At 58.9% G+C, this 24265-nt stretch overlaps 1 protein-coding gene across 1 annotated transcript; it reads left to right on the top strand.

Annotated features, from left to right (window-relative positions):
• The first annotated feature begins 173 nt into the window (after positions 1 to 173).
• PXDC1 (PX domain containing 1) lies at positions 174 to 19891 on the top strand. The gene is made up of 5 exons (XM_062184078.1): positions 174 to 525; positions 12195 to 12286; positions 12910 to 13027; positions 17833 to 17944; positions 18995 to 19891. Exons 1-5 carry the CDS (start codon positions 270 to 272, stop codon positions 19110 to 19112), a joined length of 696 nt encoding a protein of 231 aa, XP_062040062.1. The 5' UTR covers positions 174 to 269; the 3' UTR covers positions 19113 to 19891.
• Positions 19892 to 24265: the final 4374 nt, after the last annotated feature.

Here is a 24265-nt window from a genome sequence, read left to right as displayed (position 1 = left end):
GTCGGAGGCTCGCCCGGCGCCGGGGTCGCGGCGGCCGCTGCTCGCGGGCTCCGGGGCGCGGCCGGTCCCGGGAGGCGGGCGGGAGGCGGACGCGGCCCGGCCTCGACGCCGGCCCCCGCGCCGCCGGCCATGGGAAGTGCCTTATAAAGCGGCCGCCCGGCCGGGCCGACGCACTCGTCTCCGCGCGCCGCCGGCAGTGCGCGCAGGCCGGGGCGGCCCGGCACGGACCGCAGCCCGGGCGGGCGTCGGGGGCATGCGCAGCCCGCGGCATGGCCTCGGCGGTGTTTGAGGGCACGTCTCTCGTGAACATGTTCGTGCGCGGCTGCTGGGTGAACGGCATCCGCAGGCTCATCGTCAGCCGGCGCGGCGACGAGGAGGAGTTCTTCGAGATCCGCACCGAGTGGTCGGACCGCAGCGTGCTCTACCTGCACCGCAGCCTCGCCGACCTGGGCCGCCTGTGGCAGCGGCTCCACGACGCCTTCCCCGAGGACCGGCCGGAGCTGGCGCGCGCGCCGCTGCGCCAAGGTGCGGGGGCCGGGGGGTGCCGGGGACGCCCGGGGCAGCCTGCGCGCCGGGGACAGGCACGGGGGGCGGGAAAGGGGCCATCGCCGACCGGACGCGCGCCCTGCCCCTGGGCTCGAGTCTGGGAGGCCGGCTCACGCGCGCCCGGGGCTGTCCAGGGTCCGCGCGGGACCCCGGGACGGCGGCAGGAAGGGGCTGGGGGCAGCGTTCGGGACCGCGACCACAGCGTCCGAGTTGGGGGTCGCGTCGGGCCTGGCCCCCACCCCCCGCCCTTGAGAGTCCCAGCTGGGAGGGGCGGCTGAGTGCGAGGTGCCACGCGGCCTGTCCCCGCGGGGGCCGCCCCGCCCGCGGCCGCGCCGCCCAGCCCAGCGCCTCCGCCCAGGGCCCCCGCCGCATTCGGGTTGGATTAGCGACGGCCGCCGCCTGCCTTGGCCTTGGGACTCTTGTTTTTTTAAAACTGCGGTGGTTTCCCTCTGGTCCTGGCCGCCGCTGTGCGCGCTTGAGGCCAGGCCGGGAGAGGGCGGGGAGTGGGAGGGGAGGAAGTGGGGGCGGGAAGAGGGCCGCGGGGAAGCCCCCCTCGTCCCCGCCCCTGGTGGCCACCTGCCCCTTGTGGGCTTTCCTCGGGCAGCGCTCCTGGGAGCAGAGAGCACAGCTTGGAGACTTGGGGCGCAGTGACCCAAGCCGAGGGTGGCCGGTGCAGCCCCTGGCTGGGGTCTTGGGAGAAGCGCTGTGTTCCTCCTGGCGTTGGTCCCCACCCCTGTGTGTGGCGCGTGGGTGATTAGCTGGGTTCTCATGACACATCCTCCGGCAGGCAGAAGCTCCCGGAAGCCAGCGACTTTGGAGGCCGGGCCGGGGGAGGGATCCTGCCCTGGGCTCCTGGAGTTTAACAGCTACAGCTTTGCCCCAGGCCTGCAAGTCCGCCCTGGAGTCGCTACTGATCCTACTGATCGTAGCGTTTTTAATGTAGCAAGCGAGCGCCCAAATCAAGGCCACATCGTGAGAGAACAGAGACAGACCCGATGGCAAGGCTGGCCACATAGAGATCGGGGGTGCCTGAGCCTCCCTCTGGGCAGGTGGCTGGAGTCCCGGCCTCCCCTGTACCAAGGTGCCAACCGCCCGCCCGTGTGTGGCTCATGAGCACTAAGAATAAGGTAGAAGTACTCTCAGAGAGTAATCCCTCCATAAGCACCGATTCTTATTACCGTGGCATCGGCTGCTTGCCTAAGGTTGCCGGACCACGGGGAGGGAAGCAGGCTGTGCCCTCGGCCTTGGCCTGCACAGGTGAAAATGCCTCACCTGGGGCAGGAGTGGGAGGGGCTGGCCCCGGCTCTGTGGCTGTCACGCCTGCTGGCGGGGACAGTGCCCCAGTGGTGAGGTGTGTGCACAAGGGGGGTGGTTTCTGTGGAGAAAGAAGACTTGGCAGGGGTCTGATGGCCGCCTTTCAAGGGAGACACAACTCGGAAATAATGATGGGGGCTGCCAGGTGTGGTTGGAGCGAGGACCATACGGCATGGACAGAACTGTTGGCAGAGCGCCTGGCTGGTGCAGGGTTCTGTCCCTCCTGGGTCAGCCCAGTGCCCCCGGGACAGATGCAGAGGACGGGTGACGCAAAGCCCCGTGGGCTCTGTGCCTGGGGCGGGCCCCTCCCCAGCTCCAGCTCCAGCTCCAGCTTCCTTGTGCGAAGCCGGGGAGTCCTCTTCCTGCTTCTGATGCTTTTAAGTCCAGGGACAGAGTTTGCTCAGTCGGGTACCTCCCGGGCCTGCAAAAGCAGAGTCCACCTTCTTTGCAGATTTATTATTTGCATAAACATCCGCCCGGGTCTACAAACTGGAAGCACAGAGGCACCCAGGTATGGGTGATGTTTGGCAATGCCAGCTTCTCCCCGTGGGGTGTCTTTTCCCACCAGATTCCTGGGGTATCATTTTTTAAAAATCATTTCTGGGCTGTGCGAGATGTTTCCACCGTCTGCTGTTTGTGCGCTCGAATACCCCTGGGGTCCCTGCAACTCCTGGGGCCACCCAGGGTTTCCTGCCCCAGCCCATGACCGGGGTCTGTTGCCTTGTTTCTAACCTCTCCCATCTAGAAAGATCAGCCAGGGTACTTCAAACAGTGGGAAGACGGCATTGAAAGATACGTTTATTTTGGTGGGAAAAAAATATTGAAATTTGTGCATAATTTCCATGAACTTTCTGAAGACCCCTTGGATGCCTTAAGACATAAACTCACAGAATTTCCCCGTCAACTGTTTGAGGCTCTTGGACTATTCTTTCTTAAGATTTTTTATTTCTTTAAAAGGCAGAGTGACACAGAGAGAGGGAGAGCCAGAGAGAGAGGGAGAGCCAGAGAGAGAGAGAGAGAGAGAGATCTTCTGCTCTCATTCCCCAGATGTCTGGCTGGGCCAGGCTGAAGCCAAGAGCCTGGAGCTCAGTCTGGGTCTCCCACGTGGGTGGCAGGGACCCAAGCACTTGGGCCATCATCTGCTGCCTCTCGGGAGCATTGGCAGGAAGCTGGGTCAGGATCGAACAGCCAGGACTTGAGCCAGGCACTGTGATGTGGGAGGCGGTGGCTCTACCCACTTGGCCCCAGTGCCAGCCCCACCTGGACTAATTTGATTCTTTCCAAAGGGCCCCTATTCCAGGCCTGGTGACATCAGCCAGCCCGGCCACTGCCATACAGAAGGCTTCCCAGTACTCAGGTGGTCTTGGATTCTCCATTCTGTAAAACCAGCACTTTGATTGTGCATCCGTTCCTTGAATCAAGGACCCGCTGAGTGTCCCCCATGCACCAGGCAGGGTTCCAGGCTCTGGGGACACCCCCCCCCCAATCCTTGCCCTCATGATTCTTAAATTCTGCTTGGGAGAAACCCAGTAATAGAACCAACGGGTGGAAAACTCTGTGAGTGAGAAATGTCAGAAGCAAAGGAAGGTGAGGAAGAAGTGGCTTTAGGGAGAGGGGAGAGTTTTGCTTGTAGACAGGGACAGGGACAGGGGCAGGGGCAGGGGCAGGCTTGCTGACGAGTGACCTTTGGAAGCTGGAAGAAAAGGAGGGAGCCAGCTCGGGGGTCCAGGGTTGGGGGAGCAAGTGCAAGGGCCTGAGGCCAGAGTGTGCTGGTGGGTGTGCGTGGTGAGGAGGCCAGGATGGGGGAGGGGTACAGGTCAGGGAGGTCACAGTCAAGCTGTCCTTCAGGGATGGCCATGGTCACTGGAGAGCCCTGAGCTCTCTGATCTGACCCTGAATCAGGCTGCTGGGCTGGGGGTGCCTGGGTGGAATAGGGAGGGGGCAGGCAGGCAGGTGGCAGGTGCTGGGGCTCGGGGCTGGGTGCCTGGGAGCAGGTGTGAGAAATGGCTAAGCCTTGCTGGATCTTGAAGGCGGGGCCACAGGAGGCCCTGGGAGTCTGGATGGGGAGGGGGGAGAGCCGAGGGTTTGGCCAGAGAGGTGGGACTGTGGGTGCTGTGAGGAGGCAGCGGGAGCAGCTGGCGTGGGGAGGGCGTGGTTCCGGAGACCCCTGGGAAGCAGGTCTGTAGGTGAGCGTTTTCACGGTGCTCTCTGCCTGATGTCGCACCAGAGAGGGGTGACTTGGGCCAGGCTCTCCCATGGGGCGTGGAGGCGTCCAGGTGGCTGCACACAGAGATGACAGCCGGAACCCACCCTGCTCTGGGGCATCCTGGGCTCTGTGCCCAGGGCCTGGACCTGCCCACACTGTTCCTGTGTGGACACCAGGGGGCAGTCCTACCTGAGGGAGGGTCCAGCCCAGAGCCACTGAGCACTAAAATACAGAGCAGCGGTCACGCTGGCTATGTTGGGGCAGCACAGCAGAGGACGGCTCTGCCCAGCCCTGGCGGGGGGCCCTTGTGGTTGGGGTGCTGGGGTGGGGCTGCCCTAGCCTCTGACCCAGCAGGGCGTCCCTCGGGCATCCCGCCCCTGCTTGTCGGGCCACTTTCCCTTCTCTGAGGGTCTGGGGAGACTCTTCCGACTCCCAGACCCATGGAGGCTCCTGCCCCGGGCTGTGTGTGAGCATCGTGAGCAGGGCGCGTTCAGAGTGCCGGGCAGAGCTGGTCCACCGTCAGGGATCAGGTCAGCTTGGGGTCCACTGGCGTCTGGGGGTGTTGGGACTTGGGGGGACCCGGCAGAGGTTGTTAGCGTGCATCCTGCCCGAGCTGCGACTGTGACTGACCCCCGGGCCTCTGGGGCAGCCCCTGCTGAGCGGGGGGCTGGATCCTTGTCCGTGTCCATCTTTGGTTCCGCCACCCCACTCCCGTGGGTGACAGTAGGCGCCCACGGGTCCTCTCTGACTAAGATGGCTCCTCCTGTGGAGCAGGTCTTGGCCTGGAGCCTGTTCTCGCTGCTGTGTGCGACTTGGGTTGCTCCCGCTCCGGGCCTCCCTGCAGGCTCCCCAAACACTGGCAGCCATGTCCCGCCAGGCAGGAGCCACCTGCCCAGGTGCCTGACGCTCTCAGTGGCGTCACTGGCCCCAGGATCGAGTGACGAGGGTGGACACAGCCACAGCGCTGACACTGGCACGGTTTTCTGCCGTTTGTCTTAAGAACAAGAGCCTTCGTTTAGGCCCGACTCTGGGTGACCTGACCGAAGCAGGGGAGACCGGAGGGTCTCAAGGGGCAGCCAAGGCTGCGGGCAGCGAGTGGGGAGGGCGGGGCAGTTCTGACGTCAGACACTGCTGTGTCCCACCGTGACCGGGCGGGCCCAGGGTGAGGGGCTCTGTCCTCCACCACACAGGCCCTGCCTCTGCTTACTGTGCTGCTTGTTGTGTAGACCAATGTGCCGGTGCTCTGTTATTCTCCACTTTGTGTTTTTAAAGAATTATTTAAAAGGCAAAGAGAGAGATTTGTATGCTGGGTCACGCTGAAACAGCTGGGGCTGGGCCAGGCCAAAGCCAGGAGCCTCCTCTGGGTCTCCCACTGCTTTCCCAGGCGCATTGGCAGGGAGCTGGATCGGAAGTGGAGCAGCTGGGACTTGAACTGGTGCCTATATGGGATGCTGGTGTTGAAGGTGGCAGCTCAGCTTGTGCGCCACAACGTGGGCCCCAATTCTCCACTTCCTGAGTGTTGGTGGTGTAGTTAGAAAACAGTACTGAGGAGCCGGCGCCGCGGCTCACTAGGCTAATCCTCCGCCTTGCGGCGCCGGCACACCAGGTTCTAGTCCCGGTCAGGGCACCGATCCTGTCCCAGTTGCCCCTCTTCCAGGCCAGCTCTCTGCTGTGGCCAGGGAGTGCAGTGGAGGATGGCCCAAGTGCTTGGGCCCTGCACCCCATGGGAGACCAGGAGAAGCACCTGGCTCCTGCCATCGGATCAGCGCGGTACGCCGGCCGCAGCGCGCCTACCGCGGCGGCCATTGGAGGGTGAACCAACGGCAAAAGGAAGACCTTTCTCTCTGTCTCTCTCTCACTGTCCACTCTGCCTATCAAAAAAAAAAAAAAAAAAGAAAGAAAGAAAACAGTACTGAGGAAGTAGGCATTGACTGTAGTGCAAAAACTTGGTTCCCAGGACTCCCATTGCACCCAGCCTTCCAATAGCACGCGTGGCCCATGCAGTAACACATATTTGTGCAGTAAACACATGACCCGTACAGTAACACACATGACCCATGCAGTAACATACATGTTTTGCAATGACACGCATGACCCCACGCAGTAACACGTTTTGTGCGGTAACACGTCTGACCCATGCAGTGAACATGCATGTTCCCTGCAGTAACACACATGTCCTTGCAGCACGCCAGGTGACTCGGTGTCCACGCTTCACCCACGGGGGGGCCTCTGTGTCCAGAAGATGGACGGACACACTTGTCAGGTGTGGAAACAGCGCGAGACGTAATGTAGTATGTGACCCAGTCAAAGCTCGCCTCCCCAGGCTGTCGGTTGGGTGGGGGTGGAATGCATCCCCCGCCCACGGGAGGCCGATGGCGTGGGTCATGGACGTCCCCGACCTGCTCCACTCCCAGCTGACCGGGGCAGCTTCCATCCCAGAATGAGGTCCCCGTGGAGGGAGCCCTGAGCCTCCATGTCCCCATGCGTGGGACTTTGGACCTTGGATTGTGACACTAGGAAGCCGTGTGGTTTCTGTTTGCTGTCACCGACGGGGCTCTGTGCCGACGCCAGCGCTGCTTGGTGCTGGGAGTGAGTCAGCTGTCTGGGTTCGCAGCAAGTGGCCCTCCCTGGAGTGGAGGGGACCCCCAGAGAGGACGGGGACCGCCAGCATCCTGTGTCCTCCAGGTTCAGGACCAGGCTCGCCTGGGGACCCAGGGCACCCTGGCTGCTGGGCCTGGCTCTGGCCAGACTGTCAGTCTCAAATTCTCTGGCTGTTTGGGCTGATTCTGCATAAAATGCCCACGTCACCAGCCGTGCAGGCTGGCGTTTTAGAAATTCGCGGTTAAGTTAGTGATTAGCCCTCACCAGAGACTGCAGAATGTCAGGGGGCTGGTGGTTAACCTTCTTCACCGTGGGTGGGTAGTGGACAGTCCTCCCCTCCCGCCTCGAGTTCTTCAGTGACCCAAATCTTGGGGCGTCTGCGGAGCGCTGGCTCCCCCTTCTGTCCGGGTCCGGAACAGCACCCTAGTTAAGTGGCGGTTGAGTCTGCTTCTGTGTCTTCAAATTCCCCATCATCTTGTCTTGCTGCTGGGCACTCAGGTGGCAAAACCGAGACAAGAACCCAACAGCATCCTCAAGGCTTCAACAGTGTTTAAACGCAAAAGCGAAAACCCTTGGCGTTCCTAAAATACTGTTGGAAAAATAAGATGTACAGTGGATGCAAGGAAGCATTTGGAAAAGTGTTGGGAACCACTAAGAACCAAAGGACCGAGGCCCCCCAGGACAAAGTACCAAAGATGAGAGCACATCTCGCACGTGGATTCTGCCGAGGGCTTTGCCTTGGAGCACTGCACCCCTAATGATCTGGGGCCTAGGTAGCAGGTGTCTGGGGTTCCGCCAGCTGTGAGGTTGAGACCCGGCAGTGAGCGTGTTAGGAATTCCAGGTGAAGATTTCGTCCTGTTCTGCACGGGGCAGCAGAGTACAGGGTGTTTGAAAAGCCGTTTCCTCCCACACCAAACGCATCCATGGTCTGGTGGGAGTGGCGATGCCTGGTGGGGGCGCAGGGGTCAAGGCCGCCTGTGTGGGGTCTGGGTAGCCCCGCAGGTCCCGGCCGTTCTCGCCGCTGTTCTCCGTGGCTCCCGTGGTCACGCTGCTGTTAGCCAGGGGGGCTTCAGTGTGTTCAGCCGCATGCGACCCGGCTGGGGAAGGGGACGGGGTCCATGGAGAACGCGACTGTGCCTCCTGACAGCGCGTCCAGGTGGCCAGCCGCTTGGCGCTTGGCTGATGATAAAACGCCCCCAGCTGGAAGCCCAGGGCTTAGCTGCCCATCCCAGCTCCCACGTGAGAGTTTCTGGGCTTGCCGCGTGGGATTCTAGAATCTTCCATGTCCCCATTTCAATGTTCCCAGCCTCCTTGAGTGACTTGTGCATTTGAATGTTTTATTTCAAAGGCAGAGAGAAAGAAAGAGACAGATCATCCGTTGGCGGGTTCACTCCCCAAGTGCCTTACATCAGTGGCAGTTGGGCCAGGCTGAAGCCAGGAGCCAGGAACTCCATCCGGGTCCCCCCATGTAGGGGGCAGGGGCAAGGCTCTTGGAGCCGCCACCTGCTGCCTCCCAGGCTCTGCATCAGCAGGGCGCTGGCATCAGAAGCAGAGCCTGGGCTCGAAGCCGGGGTGGGGTGGGGGCTCCCGAGAGGCGTGTGAACCGCGTGGCCAGCTGTGGGTTTTCAGTGTGTTTATGTTTCCAGGGAGCACCCCTGGCACCAGCTGCCCTGCAGAGAGACACAAGCAGGTGGTTCTTCACGGAGCCCCGGCCCGGAGCAGCTCCGGGCTTGACACCTGCTCTGCTCTGCCTGTGGCCCGACAGCCCCTGCGCCTGGCCGGCTCCTGGGCTGATGCTCGTGCCCTCTGCTTTCCTCTTGTGCAAACACGTTCAGTCGACAGAGGCGAGCACTGGGCCCTCTGTGTGTGCCAGGCACGAGGAGGTAGACCAAAGGCGCCACCTCCTTGCAGGTTCCCACGGGCTACATGAGGGGGCTGCCATACAGGATGCTGGAGTTCCCCGGAAGCCCTGTGCAGGACCAGGCCCCGTTGTCACAGAGCAGGTGGGCCTGGAGGGGACAGGCTTCCCAGAGGCAGCACCCTGAGGGCGTGGGGACCCGTTTCCTGGTGTTGGAGTCGGGTGGGCGTTGTGGGGAGGGAGGGCTCTGTTTCCAGCCTGCCCCCGTTTCTCGCTTTTCTGTTTGGGAAATACTCAGCGAGGTCTTAGCCTCTGCCAGACGCAGCACGGGACCCGCAGCTGAACCTGCGTTGCAGATGAGCCCCAAGTTTCGGAGCAAATCTGCCTCTACCGTTGCGTTAGCGTCGTGGGTGTGAAGCCAGGTTTCGCTGGCCGCCCCCCAGACAAGATCACGCTCGGGCAGGACGCACCATTCACGTCCCTGGCTGCAAGTGCAGCCGAGGCCTGGACGGGCGTCCAGTCACAGCCGCCAGCAGCCGGCTCGTCAGAGCGGACACAGCTGTAACCCCGCGCCGTGGTTTGGGATTTTAAATCTCTGCCTTGGGTCCCATACAGCGGATGTAAATGCACTGTGCACTGTGCAAGTTAAAAACCAGTGTTCCAGCCGCCGGAAGAGTTGAAATCTAACAGAAGTTTTGTTTGGCTTAGCATAAAGAAGCACTTTGTGTGGTGTTCAGAATGTTCCTGGAGGGGGCCGGCGCTGTGGTGTAGCGGGTAAAGCCACTGCCTGTGTGCCAGCATCCCATATGGCTGCTGGTTCTAGTCCCGGCTGCTCCACTTCTCTGCTGTGGCCTGGGAAAGCAGTGGAAGATGGCCCAGGTCCTTGGGTTCCTGCACCCACGTGGGAGGCCCAGAAGTAGCTCCTGGCTTCTGGTTTCAGATCGGCCCAGCTCCAACCGTTGCAGCCATTTGGGGAGTGAAATAGCGAAATAGCAGATAAAAGACTCTCTCTCTCTCTGCCTTTGCCTCTCTGTAACTCTGTCTTTTCAAATAAATAAATTAATCTTTAAAAAATGTTCTTGGAAAAAGCATATTATGGAAAAAACATAGATTTTGACATTTTTTGACAGTAAATTCAACTTATTTTTGAAAAGGATTTATTTATTTATTTGAAAGGCAGAGTTAGAAAGAGAAGGAGACAGAGAGAGAGGTCTTCCATCTGCTGGTTCAGTCTCCAAATGGCTGTATGTATACACGTATACAACACGTGTGTATATCATGCGTGCACAGGGCACATATGTGCATATGTTACACATGTATTGCGCTCTTGTGTATGGGGCCCACATGTACATGGCACACACATGTATGTGACACACACACATGCACAGCAGCACATATATGTTTGAAATACTATGCAAGGAGACCGGGGCTTGGGCCGTGGCAACCAGAGTTTGGGGGATGGCTGCGGTGGGCAGGGTGGTCCAGTCCCCTCCTCTCGTGAGGGCCAGGGCTTCTCGGTGGGTGGATCACAGCCCACCTGCCACCTCTTGGGGCTCTCACTCCTGCCACTTGGTTGCCGTGGCCTGGGTGGCTTGAGAGGGGCCTGAGCGGGACCAGAGAGTCCCTCTGACAAGCAGAGACACCTGCCCAGCTGGTGGCCAGGCGAAGAGGGGGCGGCAGGGCCTTGATTTGGCTATGAGGGAGTCCCCCTGCTGCGGCCCAGGCTTTCAGCTGTACCCCAGCCCGTGTCTGGGAGCCCCCGAGGGGAGTTTGCACGAGCCTGCCTTCTGGGCTCGCTTCCTAGCAGTCAGCGGAGGAAATGATTTCCGCCTCTTGTGGACGCAGTCCGTGCGTTCCCGGGAGACTGAGCACCTCTTAGTCGTTGGCAGACCAGAGCGAGACGAGAACGCGTGCAAAACCCAAGACGCCGTGACGGACAGCGGTTCTGGGGTTTGGGTCCGTGCAGGTGCAACTGCGGCTTGCAGGGAGGGTGAGGGAGTCCCTGACCCGTCGGAAGCTGTGCTGGGGGAGGCGTGTTCTGCTTGGCGGATGTCAAAAGTGGATGACTGCACTGGCCGCGTGCACTCCGGGCTCCCGCATGGCTCAGGTGCCTGGACATGCGATGAGTCATGGTCATGGCCACTGGGCTTTTCTCCAGGCAGGGGTCCGGCGGTTTCCCTCCCACACATGGCGTTCCCATGACTCATCTCAGCACGGGTTCTGCTTCCAGGGCCCTCAGGAATCTGGGCGGCTGTGGCCGGCAGCGTGAGCCTTCCCCTGTGTCGTTGGGGGTGGGCGGGGGCCCGGGGGCTTATGCCCCAGATGTCCCTTATTGGGGGGAGGGTCTTACACCTCCCTGCCCTCTCACTCCACCGTAGGTGGCATTGACACTGTCACAAGCGTGAGTCACTCATGGCTCAGAGAGGCTTTGAGAACAGAGATCCAGGTACACAAGGCTGAGCGAGCTCCGGGGCCCCCTCTGATTTGTGGGTTCCCCCCTTTTATAAAAAAAATTTATTTATATAATTGAAAGGCAGACTGATGGTGGTCGAGGGAGAGGTCTTGCATCCACTGGTTCATTCCCAAAATGGCTACAACAGCCAAAGACAGGCCAGCCCGAAGCGAGGATCCAGGAACTCCATCCAGGTCCCCCATGTGGGTGACAGGGACCCAAGTACTTGGGTCCTACCTGCTGCTTCCCCAGGTGTACCAGCGGGGAGCTGGGTCAGAAGCAGAGCAGCCGAGACTTGAACCCGTGCTCTGATAGGGGATGCTGGTGTTGCCCACGGCAACTGCGCCACAGCCCGGGCCCGTGGCTCCCCTTCCCGAGCTTTCCGTTTGCCACAGTCAGCCTCGGTCTGATAACGTTCCATGGCAGAAATACATGATCCTGAGTGGTCAGCTGTGCCCAGCTTTGGATGCCGCTGTCCTGAGTGTGGACCGTCTTGCAGCGTGTCCACACGGTGTACACTACCCTCCTATTCCTCACTTGGTGGCTGCCCTTGTCACCAGGCCCGTTGTTGAAGGATGGCGCTGCTATGTTCAGACAGCCCTCACTCGGCAGTGGCCCCAGAGTGCCAGAGGTGTGATGTTTGCCGTGCCGTGAGATCGTTGGTTCTGGCTCTGCCCGAGCACCCACAGGCGGGACTCGGAGTCCAGTAGGTGTTCAGCAGGCTGACCATTAACTTGAGAGTTTTGTACGGCCTGCAATGATGTTATAAACCTGCAGAGGGCCCTGGGCAGGGAAGAAGATCGCCCACCCTTGCAAGTGCAAGGTGAACGCTCGGACCTAGCATGGGAGGGGAGGCAGCCGGACGCTGAGGTTGCTGGGATGGGCGTAAAGAACTGACCCTGGACTCTCTGTGTGAACTCATGGAGGAGGGAGGAGGGACGAGAGCTAGCTTTGCCTGGACGGCCATAGTCAGGGGCCCCGGTGCCCATGGGCTATGTGGAGGTAGAACTGGCGTTTGGTGGTGGGCTGTGGCATCGTCTGTGGTTCCAGGCATGTTCCCGGGGTGGGGAGGCCTGGGGGTACACACACCCCCCTGGGGGAAGTGGAGGTGCCTCCTCTCCTGCTGGCCTGGTGCCGGGTGGCCGCTGCCGACGGTTCCGTGAGGGACACGTGCTGTCCGCTGTGCTGACCGTGGCCGTCTCCCTCTGCCTCCCAGGACTGCTCGCCATAAAGAATGCCCAGGACATAGAGAGCCGACTGGACGAGGTGGAGAAGCTGCTCAAGACGGTGATCGGCATGCCTTGCAAGGTGAGTGCCCGGCCGGCTGTGCCCTGTTCCCGTCCCTGTCTCTGCCTCCACAGCCCCTGCCTTCCCTCCCCGGCAGCCCGCAGGCTGGGAAGGGGGAGGAGACAGAGTCAGGAGGGAGGAGCTTTGTCTGCCCCCCTGGGGAGTCAGTGGAGGTGCGGGATCCAAGGGGGCATTACGGGGAGGAGGGTCAGGGTCAGGGTCAGGGTCAGGGTCAGGGACTGCCTCCCGGCCGCGGAGTCAGGGCTCTCTCGCCTCCGCTCTCATGGCCGGTCCTTGTTGTTGGGGGCATGGGTGGGATTTGGGGTCAGGCAGGAGGAAGCCAGGGGAGCATCAGGGTTGGCGCTAGCAGCCTCTGACCCATCTGGCTAACAGGAAACAGGCCCAGCTCACATATAGAGGGAGGGCGGCGTGTGCCACACGCCAGCACACACAGCACTCAGAATCCCACTGACCGCACCCCGGGGCCTTGCATGCCAGCCAGTGTGCTGTGCGGGCCGTGTAGCCTTCCCGGGCACAGTCAGCAGCCTGGTGACCGGTGGGAGCCATGCGTGTGCCGTGACAATCGGGGTCTCCTCCCAGTATTCCAGCTGTGGGTGTGTCGTGACGATCGGGTCTCCTCCCAGTATTCCAGGTCGGAAGTTGTGCTCACCTTCTTCGAGAGATCCCCTTTGGATCAGGTGTTGAAAAACGATAACGTGCACAAAATTCAACCCAGCTTTCAGAGTCCGGTCAAAATATCAGGTAAGAGACCGCAGGGACGGCACAGGCTCCACCACAGCTGTGAGGGCAGCGGCGAGGCTGCTGCCCGATCCCTCCCTTGGCTCTGCGTTTGCCCGTTCCCCCCTCCGAAACTCAGGTGTGAGTCCGGGTTTAGCAAGGAGACGTCCTTGGATGCACCTGCTGTAGTCAGTGAACCTGCACGTAAGCGGGTCTGCGGCCTTGAGCTTGCTCTTGGCGTTAGGGCAGCCGGGACACACACTGTAGGCGTGGTCAGCGTTAACACGGGACTGTGCCTGTCCACGTGGGACCGCCCGGGCTGGGGCGGCAGCGGAGGCAGTGTTTGTAGATGTGCTGTGTGGGTGCGGGGCGGGCGTTACACCTGCTGCCGCTGGTGTCTGCCCCGCCTCAGCCGGCGCCCGGTCTGCAGTACCTTCTCTATAGCAGAGCGAAGCTGGTGAGGCAGTGTGTCCTGGCTGGGCGCCTGTGGGCCCTCACGGGGCTCGTAGAAAGCTCTAGAATCCCAGGTGTCGGCTCCTGTGTGTGAGTGCCAAGAGGCCTGGCTGGGATTTCTCCACTGGCCGCTGGCTGGCCTTGCTGTCCCTGGTCAAGTCCATTCATTCGTAGCAACGCCCGGCAGAGCGAGACCCCTGCCCCTCCTCCTCTGTCCCCTCTTGGGTTTGGCACTGCCTTCGTGTGGCCCCAAGGATGGCATTTAGGGACGCTGTGCAGTGGGGTGGGTTGTAGCCCTGCTCCTTTCAATGTAAGACTGTTTGGTGTCCAGGGCTCCACTAGATGGCGCCAGGTGCCAGCAGTGGTGAGAAGGGGCGTGGGTTCCGGGAACAGCTGACCTGCAAGTTAAGAAAGCAGAACGCTTGGATGAACCGTGAGCCTCGGCCGAGGCCTGGCCGCTGGGACTGATCGGTGTCCACCACCAATGTCATCTGGCAGGTCTGGGTCCTGATGCCGCCCTTCCTCAGTCAGCGTCTCTCCCCCCAGCCTTGGTTCACAGTTACGCGGTGAACAGACTGGAACTCATGGCTTTGGGTTTGTTCTGTGCCAGAGCGCGCTGGAAATGTGGCAGCACAGCCTTGGGGGAGCCGGGCCGTGAGTGCTTGTGAGGCTGAGACAGACGCGAGCTGGGAGGAAGGAGTGGGTGAAGCGCACCTGCTGCCATCACACGCGGGCACATGGACACGCACACGCACACACAAGCCAGCATCACAGTAATGGGGCCCGTTGCCATCACTCACACGCACAGACACACATGCACACACACTCAGACACACACACACACAGGCCAGCATCACAGTAATGGGGCCCATTGACATCACTCACACGCACAGACACACATGCACACACACACTCACACACACACAGGCCAGCATCACAGTAATGGGGCCCGTTGCCATCACTCACACACACAGACACACATACACACACATTCACACACACACACAGGCCAGCATCACAGTAATGGGGCCCGTTGCCATCACTCACACGCACAGACACACATACACACACACACTCACACACACACACACAGGCCAGCATCACAGTAATGGGGCCCATTGACATCACTCACTCACACACACTCACACACGCACACACAGGCCAGCATCAGCAGGCATGGGCCTGTTGACATCACTCACACTCACACACTCACACACACACTCACACTCATACTCACACTCTCACACACCCGCACCCACTCCAGCACAGACTGCAGTCACGTGAGGGGCGAGCGTCAGCAGGAAGCAGGGGCGGGCCCCACGTGGGCTCTGTTGCTCTCCCAGCTTTCTCAGAATCACGCGTGGGGAAGCAGGGCTCTTCACATGGGAAGTGCGCGTACAGGGATCCAGGTCATTTGAGAAGGACCCCAGGGACACCTGAGGAAGCCAGGGGAGGGGCCGGCTCCTTGAGCCTGATGGTGAACATGCGCACAGCCCACGTGGAGCACTGGGCTGACCCCTGGCTCCCAGCTAGGGCAGGGCCTGGGGGCGGTGTTGATGGTGCAAGTGGTTGGGTCCCCCCCCACCCCAGACCTGCTCTGTGTTCCTGCATTGGCTCCTAGCCCTGGCCTGGCTCAGCCCTGCCCATTGCAGCCACCTGAACCGGTGGGTGGGACTCTCTCTCTCTCTCTCTTTCCCTCCTTCTCTCTCTCTCCCTCCTTACCTCCCTCTCTCTCTCCAGTGTATTTTTAAATTCTTTTTTAAAAGCTCAGGGAATGTGGAATTAAAAGCTTATTTCGGTGTCCCCCAAATTGATGTCCAAGCATGCAGGGGGTCTTCAGAAACTTTAAGGAAAATGCGTTTTTTGAAAAATTGCATGCAGTTTAAAAATTTTTTGCACCAAAATAAATTTATCTTTCAATTTCATTTTTTATGAGTTTTGCAGTCCCCTCATGTTTTATGGACTCAACTATGTATTTGATTAAAGTAGTTAAGATTGCCCAGTGGATTTTGCAGTAGGTACTAAACTGACTTCTAAGAAATCCATGTGTTAAGTATGTTTGGAAACAGGCTTTGGACACTTGTTTTCCTGTAATTGTAATTTTTTGTTCTTATTTAACATTCATTTGTTTATTTTGAAAGTCAGAGTTACAGAGAGAGATGGAAAGCTAGATACCTTCCATCCGCTGGTTCACTCCCTAGGTGGCCCTGGTGGCTAAGGCTGGGCCAGGCTGAAGCCAGGAGCGAGGAGCTCCATCCGGGTCTCCCACGTGGGTGCAGGGGCCCAAGCACTTGGGTCATCGTCCACTGCTTTCCTGGGGCATTATCAGGGAGCTGGATCGGAACTGGAGCAGCCGGGACTTGAACCACTGCCCACATGGGATGCTGGCGTCGCAGGCAGGGGCTTAACCTGCTGCTCCACAAAGCCAGCCCCAGAAGGCAAAATTTACTTTTTAATGAACCATCCCTTTCCAAACCGGACTTGGGAGTGGCTGTTACCGGGGTTGTTGCAAACCCCCTACCTGTCCCGAGAGCCTGGCTTCCCAGGGATCCTGTGGGGGCCTGGGGCTGCCTGGGCCTGGAGGTGGGACCTGGGAGGAACCCTCCTTTGTGGCACACCCACGTCTGGGCGAGGCCCGGGTGGGCCTGGACAGGGCCTGAGACTGTTCGTCCACTCAGGAGGCGCTGGGCACGGCTTAGCATCCTCGACTAAGCCCCGTGGGTGCACAAGGCTTTTTGTCGTTGACCTGCTGCTGCAGGCCCATCTCGGGGAGCTGGGTCGGGGTTCCGTGTTCTAGAGGTCGGAGTTCACCGCTGGGAAAGCTGAGGCCTGCGGGCGAGCTCGGGAGGGCTGTGCTCAGACGTGGTTTTCAGCGGTGACATCGGTTCAAGGGGTAGGGCCTGCCCCCCAGTCCCAGCCCCTAGCCCCAACTATGGCTGCACACTCTTCTTCCTGCCTTCTGCCATGGCCGCTCTATTTCCCGAGGGACGGTGCCCCCTCGTGGAGGGGCTGACCGGGGGGGGGGGCGCTGTGGGCTCTCCGTGGCCAGGATGCCCTCCGTGGCCCTGCCCTCACAGCAGCCCACGTTCGGGACCGCCTTGGTCGGTCTGTGCCCCACCCCCACCCCTCACTGCCTTGGCAAAGGGGAGGCGGGGACCCGGGCTGTCAGTCCAGCTGAGACAGGCAGACTCGGGTCAGAACTGGTAAAAACAATGAAGAACGTGGTTCTGCGCCCCCACCTCCTTTGGCTGCAGAAATGAGCGAATCTGCATGTGGCCGGTGAGCGTCCGGTCACTCTGTCTGCCTGCTGGGCCTGGCTCGGCCAAGCATCTGCCTGTCTTCCTCGCTCCCGGGAAGGTGACCGACCTCCGAGTTCCCAGCCCCGGGTCCCGGGTGCTTCTCGGAGCTCCTTCTCAGCACTGCTGACCCCAGTGCGGTGGGGCGGGGAGGAAGGCGGGGAGGGACGTCCAGGGGTTGGGGGGGTGGTGACTGAGGGGACAGTGTCGCAACAGACCTGTCAGTCACAAGAGGAACAGCCAGAAAGGCGTTTTAGCGATGACTCAGCAGATCGGATTGCTGGGTCATCATTGTGCTCCTTTAGGGACGAGGAGATCTGTTTTCTCTCTTCACGTTTATGGTTCCCTAATTCCTCTCTTAGGGAGGGAAGTTCCAAGAACAGAAGAGTAAACACCCAGACAGACTAAAAATAAGCCAGAGATGACCATTTCAGTTATTAAAAAAACCTAAGCCATCCGCAGAACCATTGCACCTCTCGATCGTGATGTCAGAGCGTGACGGAGCCCCGTGTTCTCCTGGGCTAGGCCTGGGAGGGAGCGCTGCCGTCCCTTGCATGGGAGGGCGTCCAGCAGTTTGGAGCACATGGCGAGCCTGGCTGTGAGACTGAGGTTAGCAGAGGGCCTGCTTTGCACAGACCCACCAAGGCGGTCCCGAGCGTGCGCTGCTGTGAGGACAGGGCCACGGAGGGCATCCTGGCCACGGAGACTGTCCAGTACAGTTTGGACACTTTCCAGTGGAGTCCCAAGGCCAAGGGCTCCTGGCCGGGCTGAGCTGAGGTCGCACATCCCCCCACTCAGGCTGGACCCGCAGCAGACTCCTGGCTCACAAGCAAAACACACAGGAAGTCATTCTTTGTTGGCGTCTCTAAATTCCCCAGATCGATGCTTTTTGGAAAAAACACACAGAACAATGTAGATGGAGGGAGAAAAAACCAACAGCCACCCCACCAGTTTCAAATGCACGTTGATCTCATGGAAACACCGGGGTGCACAGGGGAGAGTGGGGAGATTGGTGGACACCCCCAAACTTCTAAGCCTAAACCCTGACCCCTCGTGACACTTAGTGTCTTTGGTTTTCAGAGATCATGAGGTCCAATGGATTTTGTTTAGCCAACACGGAGACAATAGTCATTGACCACAGTATATCGAACGGAAAAGACCAGCACCTGGGCGTGGATCCCGCAGAGCACTTGTGAGTATAGTTCCATGACATCGACAGGGGTCCCCGGGCCTCGGCTTGGGGAGGGGAGGGCCCTCCCGCCAGGTGGTTTGTGGGCATTGCCAGAACACCCACAGCAGCTGGCTCAGACCTTGGTGCATCCACCTTGAGGGAGACCTGGTGGGTGGCTGTGAGGGGCATATGCGCACGGCCAAGCGGGCAGCGCTGGCCCAGGGCCCCGGGCATGGGAAGCCATGGTGCCTCCATCTCTCAGGGCCCTTGCGTCCCTGCTGGCCCATGGGGTGGAGCCTATTCCATGGCCTTGTTCTGTGGGGCGGAGCCTGCTGTCTACGGAGCCCCAGACAGCGCCGACTGTGGACTAGGAGAAGGGAGAAGAAATCACACAAGCGGCCCCTGCTACACGCTCAGCCCTGGGGGTCGCATCAGAAATCTCTTTCCAGCTTACGAGGCCCAGACTGAGTTGCACAAGGAGTAGGAGCAGGCGTGATTCCTGGGCAGTCACCACCAGAGGGTCTTTGTGTCCCCATAGGCTGGGGGGCTGTTCGTCCCTCGGACGCCCTTGCCTCGTGCACGTGTCCATGGGGCCACGCCCACCCTGCAGAGCCCTCCCTCAACACGCCAGGCAGCCGCCTGCCCAGCCCCTGGCCAGTGGGTGCTCGGTGAGGCTCGTGAGTGCCCAGTGTGACCCAGTGTGGCCACGCTGCCCGAGAACGGGCTGTGCCCACCGTGTCCATTGCTGGCCACGGCCCCGAGCCTGGTGCTGAGATGTAGAGATCACAGGAAGTGTAGGAAGGCGCCAAGGACCCCCCGCTGGTTCGACACGCGTGCATGGCAGTCACGGGGTGGTGCCAGCCAGAGGCCCTGATGGCCTCCCCCGATCGGTCTGGAACCCTGGTTCCTTGCACACGACCTCACTGCATGTGGGAGGGCCCTGTGTGCTGACCCCTCTGGTCTTATGTGCCTAGCACACAGGGCACGGCTCGCTCACGCCTTCCCTCCGTGGCCATCTGCCTTGGCTGGGGCTCCGCGGGCTGGCCCTCACCCCTCCGCCTCCTCTTGCAGGTTTGAGAACGGCAGTGAGTTCACCTCGGAGCTGGAGGAGGGCGATGACCCCGCGGCGTATGTCACCAACCTGTCCTATTACCACCTGGTCCCCTTTGAGACAGACATTCTGGACTGAGCCTCCCCGGGCTCAGGCCATGACCCTCAGTGCTGGGGCCGCTCCACTGGCCAGAGCTGCTGCTCCCCGCCTGTGACGCCGGGGGGCCTGTGTGTGGATCTGCCATGGTTCCGTGTGGCCAAAGCCATGCGGCCTGCCGCCCTAGGGTCTTCTCTCCAGGACGCCACCAGCTGCCCCTCCATCTGGGGGGCTCACTGTCCAGCACAGGGACCCCGGGCCTGTGGGCTCCGCCAGCTGTGGCTACTTTCTCTGAAGGAGAGCTGCTCAGGTGCCCACCGTGCCTCCTGGTCCAGGGCACAGGGCATTTCAGAGGAGCTTCTGATGGTGACCAAGCTCTGGACGCCACGGGCAGGCACGCGCAGTCCCCTAGGGATCCCCGGGAGCCGGCAGGGGAAGCTCTTGTACCTGGTTTTCATCTCCTCCCTGGAGACTGAGTCTTGGTCCCAGGGTGGAGCTCGCGTCGGGAGTGCGGGCTCCCAGGAGGGCGGGGAGACGGCACTGACCTTGACGGGGCTGCGGGCGCTTGGACTGGGAGTGAATGATTCCGCTACACAGCTGCACGCGTGTTCCTTCCAGCGTCCCTGCACACGGGGGCGCACAGCGAGGTGACGGCCGTGACGGCGCTGGGAGGGCTGGGCTGCGAGTTTCTCTTCTCCCAAGTCTACTAACGACCAGCACCTGCTAGTGTAAATAATAGTAAATTATTGAGATTTCTAATTCTTTTACACAGTCTGTTTTTAATCTATTTTAATGAAATAAAATCTGTTGCTCTACTCTGATCTGAGTCAGGTGTTTGTGTATGAAGGGGGGGGGGGTTCTTTTGGTCTCTGCCCGGGGCGCGAGGGAGGGGATGGCCACCCAGCCTGGATCCCCTGGGGCTGGCTGCCCTGCGTGGTGTTCCTGACTCACTGCTGTTCGGGAGAGATCTGCCCGAGCTGAGAAGTGAACAGCAGATTCACTCATTCATTCATTTCATGGGGATTTTCCCTTCCCCATTTTCCTCTCTGGCAGCCACAGGAAACCTGCCTGGTGACCCCGCTGCACGGCTCGCAGGGTTCTGTGGGTGTTGTGTTTCCCGCTGCCTTCTAGGAGGCTAGGAGACAGCTGGGAGGAGGTTGACCAGTTGCCTTTCTTTTCTCGCTACGTCAGGTTCAAGGGTAGGGAGTGGCCTAGCAGTTACAGCAGGAATCGGTCGACACATTCAGTTCATCTCCACTTGACTGCCTGGGATTGCTCCAGGGTCACTCTCATCCTCTGTGCCCTGCCCGTGCTTCCCTCCAGCTGCTCGGCCACGCCGACACGGATACCTCGGCTTGTCCACGGGCTCAGCTGGGCGGCACTGCGGTGACCCGAGTCCGGATCGCCAAGGCCCCCGTCTCAGTGCACAACGAGGTCTCCAAAGTAGGGTCAGGTGTTCGGACATTTTTTAATCGCGTTAAACACACCAGAGCGTTTTCTGGTCTCTGTTATTTGTTTTCCTGGAAGATCACGCTCTGCTACCCCCATTCCTGACATTCTGGGCTGGCACCTGCACAGTGCTCCCATGGTGGGTTACCCTGACCGGTCCCCTGGTGACAGACGTGGGGCTGTTCTCAACTTTTTGTCCTTACTGTTTGGTTATACAAGCTATGCTCCGGTGAGCACAGTGGATTTCTGGGTCACAGGGCCGATGCGTTTATACTGGCAGACATCGCTAAGCACCATTCCGTAGGAGTCATACAAGTTTGCATTCCCATCAGCAACGCGTGTGGGTGGAGAGCCCTCTATGGGTGGAAGGTGGGATTGTTTCCAACGTTTTGGTTTTTTTTTTTTCCGCTGCAAACTAAGATACACCTATACATGCAGAATTTCTTATGGTGATGATGTATTTGTAAAGTTCCTTTCTGATGGGCAGGGGCCCTTTGTGTTACAAAGACAGGCGTTCTTGTAGGAGGGAGCCCCAAAAACTCATGGATGATGGAATTGAAAGTTGATGGGGTGGGGGTGGTGGTGCTGGTGTTGTGTAGCCGGTATGCGACACCAGCATCCCATGTCAGCGCCAGTTTGTGTCCCGGCTGCTCCACTTCCCATCCACCTTCCTGCTCATGCACCTGGGAAAGCAGCAGAAGATGGTCCAAGTGGTTGGGGCTCCTGTCACCCACATGGGAGACCCTAGTGAAGCTCCTGGCTCTTGGCTTCAACCTGGCCCAGCCCTGGCCATTGGGGCCATTTGGGGATGAACCCTTGGATGGAAGAATTCTCCCAACCTCCCCATGTGTCTCCCTCTCTCTGTAACTCTGCCTTCAAATAAATAAATACATCTTTAAAAAGTGTTTTTTGAGCCTTTGGAGTCCATGCATAGTTTTCTCATAGTATACAATTTAATGAACGTTTTGAAGATCCCCTCACATGCACAGATTTCAAGCCACATTTTTGCACCAAAGTAAATTTAATCTGTAATTCCATTTTCACAAACCTTTTTAAAAATTTATTTATTTGAAAAGTAGAATGACACACACACACACACACACAGAGACACAAAAAGAGAAATCTTTTCTATCCACTAGTTCACTCCCCAAATGGCCACAGCAGGCAGGGCTGGGCTAGGCTGAAGCCAGGAGCCCAGAACTCCATGTGGGTCTTCCACTTGGGTAGAAGTAGCCCAAGCTCTTGGGCCATCATCTGTTGCCTTCCCAGGGGCAAAATTAGCAGGGAGCTGGATCAGAAGTGGATCAGCTGGGAACTCAAACCAGCACTTGGATACGGGATGCTGGTGTTGAAGGCAGCAGCTTGGCCCACTGTGTCACAACACAGGGTTCATAAATCTTTAGAAGAACCTCATATGGGAGGGATCTTAGCCCTGTAGCATACCCACTAGCTCTTGCTTTAATATTTTTTATTTTTTTTTATTTGACAGAGTTAGATAGTGAGGGAGAGAGACAGAGAGAAAGGTCTTCCTTCTGTTGGTTCACCCCCCAAATGGCCGCCATGGCTGGAGCTGTGCCGATCCGAAGCCAGGAGCCAGGTGCTTCTTCCTGGTCTCCCATGCGGGTGCCCAAGCACCTGGGCCATCCTCCACTGCACTTCTGGGCCACAGCAGAGAGCTGGACTAGAAGAGGAGCAACCAGGACTAGAACCCCGCGCCCATATGGGATGTCGGCGCTGCAGGCGGAGGATTAACCAAGTGAGCCATGGCGCTGGCTTTATTAACACGAGCTCCAAGTTGGGTACCTGAAGAACTGTTTGACACCCTGCTCTATGGCCCCACACCTAGACTTAACAGGGTGGTTCTGCGATTTGGGGCCAGGCTAGACTGACCCAGGCTGGTCTCACTGAGGGACCACCAGCATAGGAGAGCTCTTTGGACTGCCTCATCCTCTCCTCCCCGGGTGATCTCTAATCCCCCAGCTGGCTATCCCAGACTACTGATGGTTCCTGGAGCGGTTAGAGGGCAAATCCCAACGTGCAGGTGCCTTTCGAGTCTCCGTTGGCACCAGCCCATTGGCTTCAACAAATCCCATGGCCAGGGCCAGTGTCAGTGTGGTAAGGCACTGTCCAAGGGCACGGACACAGGGAGGTGCGGACAAATCAAGGCTCGGCAGCCCTCTGGCCGCATCTCGGCTCTGTGGGGAGCCTTCCTCGTGGCTACCCTCGTCTCCTTTCATCCCGACACAAGGTGCTGTGCCAGGACAGGGGATGCCCCTTGAAGCAGCTGATCACAGCAGTTGCCATTCCAGAACGTGCACTTCTTTGCTGTTGGCACCTGAAGAGGCAGCACCAGGGACAGCGGCAGAGCCCGTGCGTGCCAGGGGCAGCGCTGCTGCTGTACCTCATTGTCGTGGCTTTAAAAATAGATTTTTGTTTCCCAAAGCCGTTTTCTTTTTTTTTTCCTCACTCAGATGGGCCTTAATGATCAGGCATCCCTCTGACATTTCACACACAAACCCAGCAGGACAGGTTTGATCTTGCCTGATTGCAGCTGCAAATAGGGTTCAATGGAAATGGACCACATCCCAACCAGGGCTTCTGGGAGAGTCAGGGGATTGGATTAAAAACTTCCCCAGTGACTTGGAATTTTGATCACTAAGATAGCCTTGACCTCATCCAATTGTTTTCGTTTTCTGAGTGGAGTTGACAGAGCCAGCTCAGGAGCCTGCTGTTTTCGGTAGAAAAGTCTGTAATAAAATTCATGAAATTAGTCCTTTGAGAGTTTAGACTGACAGGTGACAAGGGCTTTGCGGCTCAGAGGCAGGATGTGACTCTGTGATGTGACTGCTACGTCCCACGCCCAGGCCCGAGAAACCAGGGAGGTAGAAGGAAAAAAGCCAAGGGGGAGGAAGAAGTGACAGTGAGTGTATCCCACGCATTGCACAAGCACCGGGGCTACAGAGTGTGCAAGACGCTGCTTCAGTCCTCGAGACGTCAGCTAGCATGTGAAAGAAAGGACCCACGGAAACACAGTGCGGGGGAGGAAGAGGAGACGGCAGAGGAGGGAACACAGAAGGGAAGGAAGTACAGTAAGAGGGGAGAGCGAGGTGTGGTGAGAGGTGACTACCTGCTGGGGCGCTTGAACACTTCCTATCTTTTTTTAAAAAAAGGTTTATTTGAAAGTCAGAGAGAGAGAGAGAGAGAGAGAGAGAGATCTTCCGTCCTCTAGTTCATTCCCCAAAAGCCCACGACGGCCAGGGCTGGACCAGGCACCAGGCTGAAGCCAGGAGCTGGTAACTCAACTTTGGTCTCCCCGACGAGTGGCAGGGACCCACCTGCTTGAGCCATGACCCGTTATCGCCAAGGCTACCCAATTAGCAGGGAGCTGGAAGTGGACGCAGAACCAGGATTTGAACCCGAGTGCTCCGCTATGAGATGTGGCCATCCCAAGAGGCATCTTAGCTGCTGTGTCAGGTGCTCACTCTCTCGAGATTGTGATGAGAATGAAATAAGAGATATAAAATTCTTAACAGAGCATCTAGAAAATGTGCCCTATAAGTGACAGATTCTACTACCAGACAGCTACTTTGGGAGATATTTGTATCAGAGTTTGGTCTGGAACAACTTATATTTGTTTCCTTGAAGATGAAGTGAGAAGTTTATATTTATAAATACGAGTTTATGCTTCTAAAGAGAACCAGGAGACTCAGAGTGAGTCACAGCCTGTGTATCCATGGCTGCTTTCC

Source organism: Lepus europaeus, chromosome 3 (genome assembly GCF_033115175.1).
Source record: "Lepus europaeus isolate LE1 chromosome 3, mLepTim1.pri, whole genome shotgun sequence".
NCBI classification, from domain to species: Eukaryota; Metazoa; Chordata; class Mammalia; order Lagomorpha; family Leporidae; genus Lepus; species Lepus europaeus.
The sequence above is the reverse complement of the archived record's forward strand: the minus strand, read 5'-3'. Positions and strand labels throughout refer to the sequence as shown.

Bases quoted from the DNA above. Each gene is read 5' to 3' on its own strand.
- PXDC1 (XM_062184078.1), top strand. From the start codon at position 270: ATGGCCTCGGCGGTGTTTGAGGGCACGTCTCTCGTGAACATGTTCGTG. The intron at 526-12,194 runs GTGCGGGGGCCG...TCTGCCTCCCAG, and splicing joins GCGCGCGCCGCTGCGCCAAG to GACTGCTCGCCATAAAGAAT. The intron at 17,945-18,994 runs GTGAGTATAGTT...CTCCTCTTGCAG, and splicing joins GTGGATCCCGCAGAGCACTT to GTTTGAGAACGGCAGTGAGT.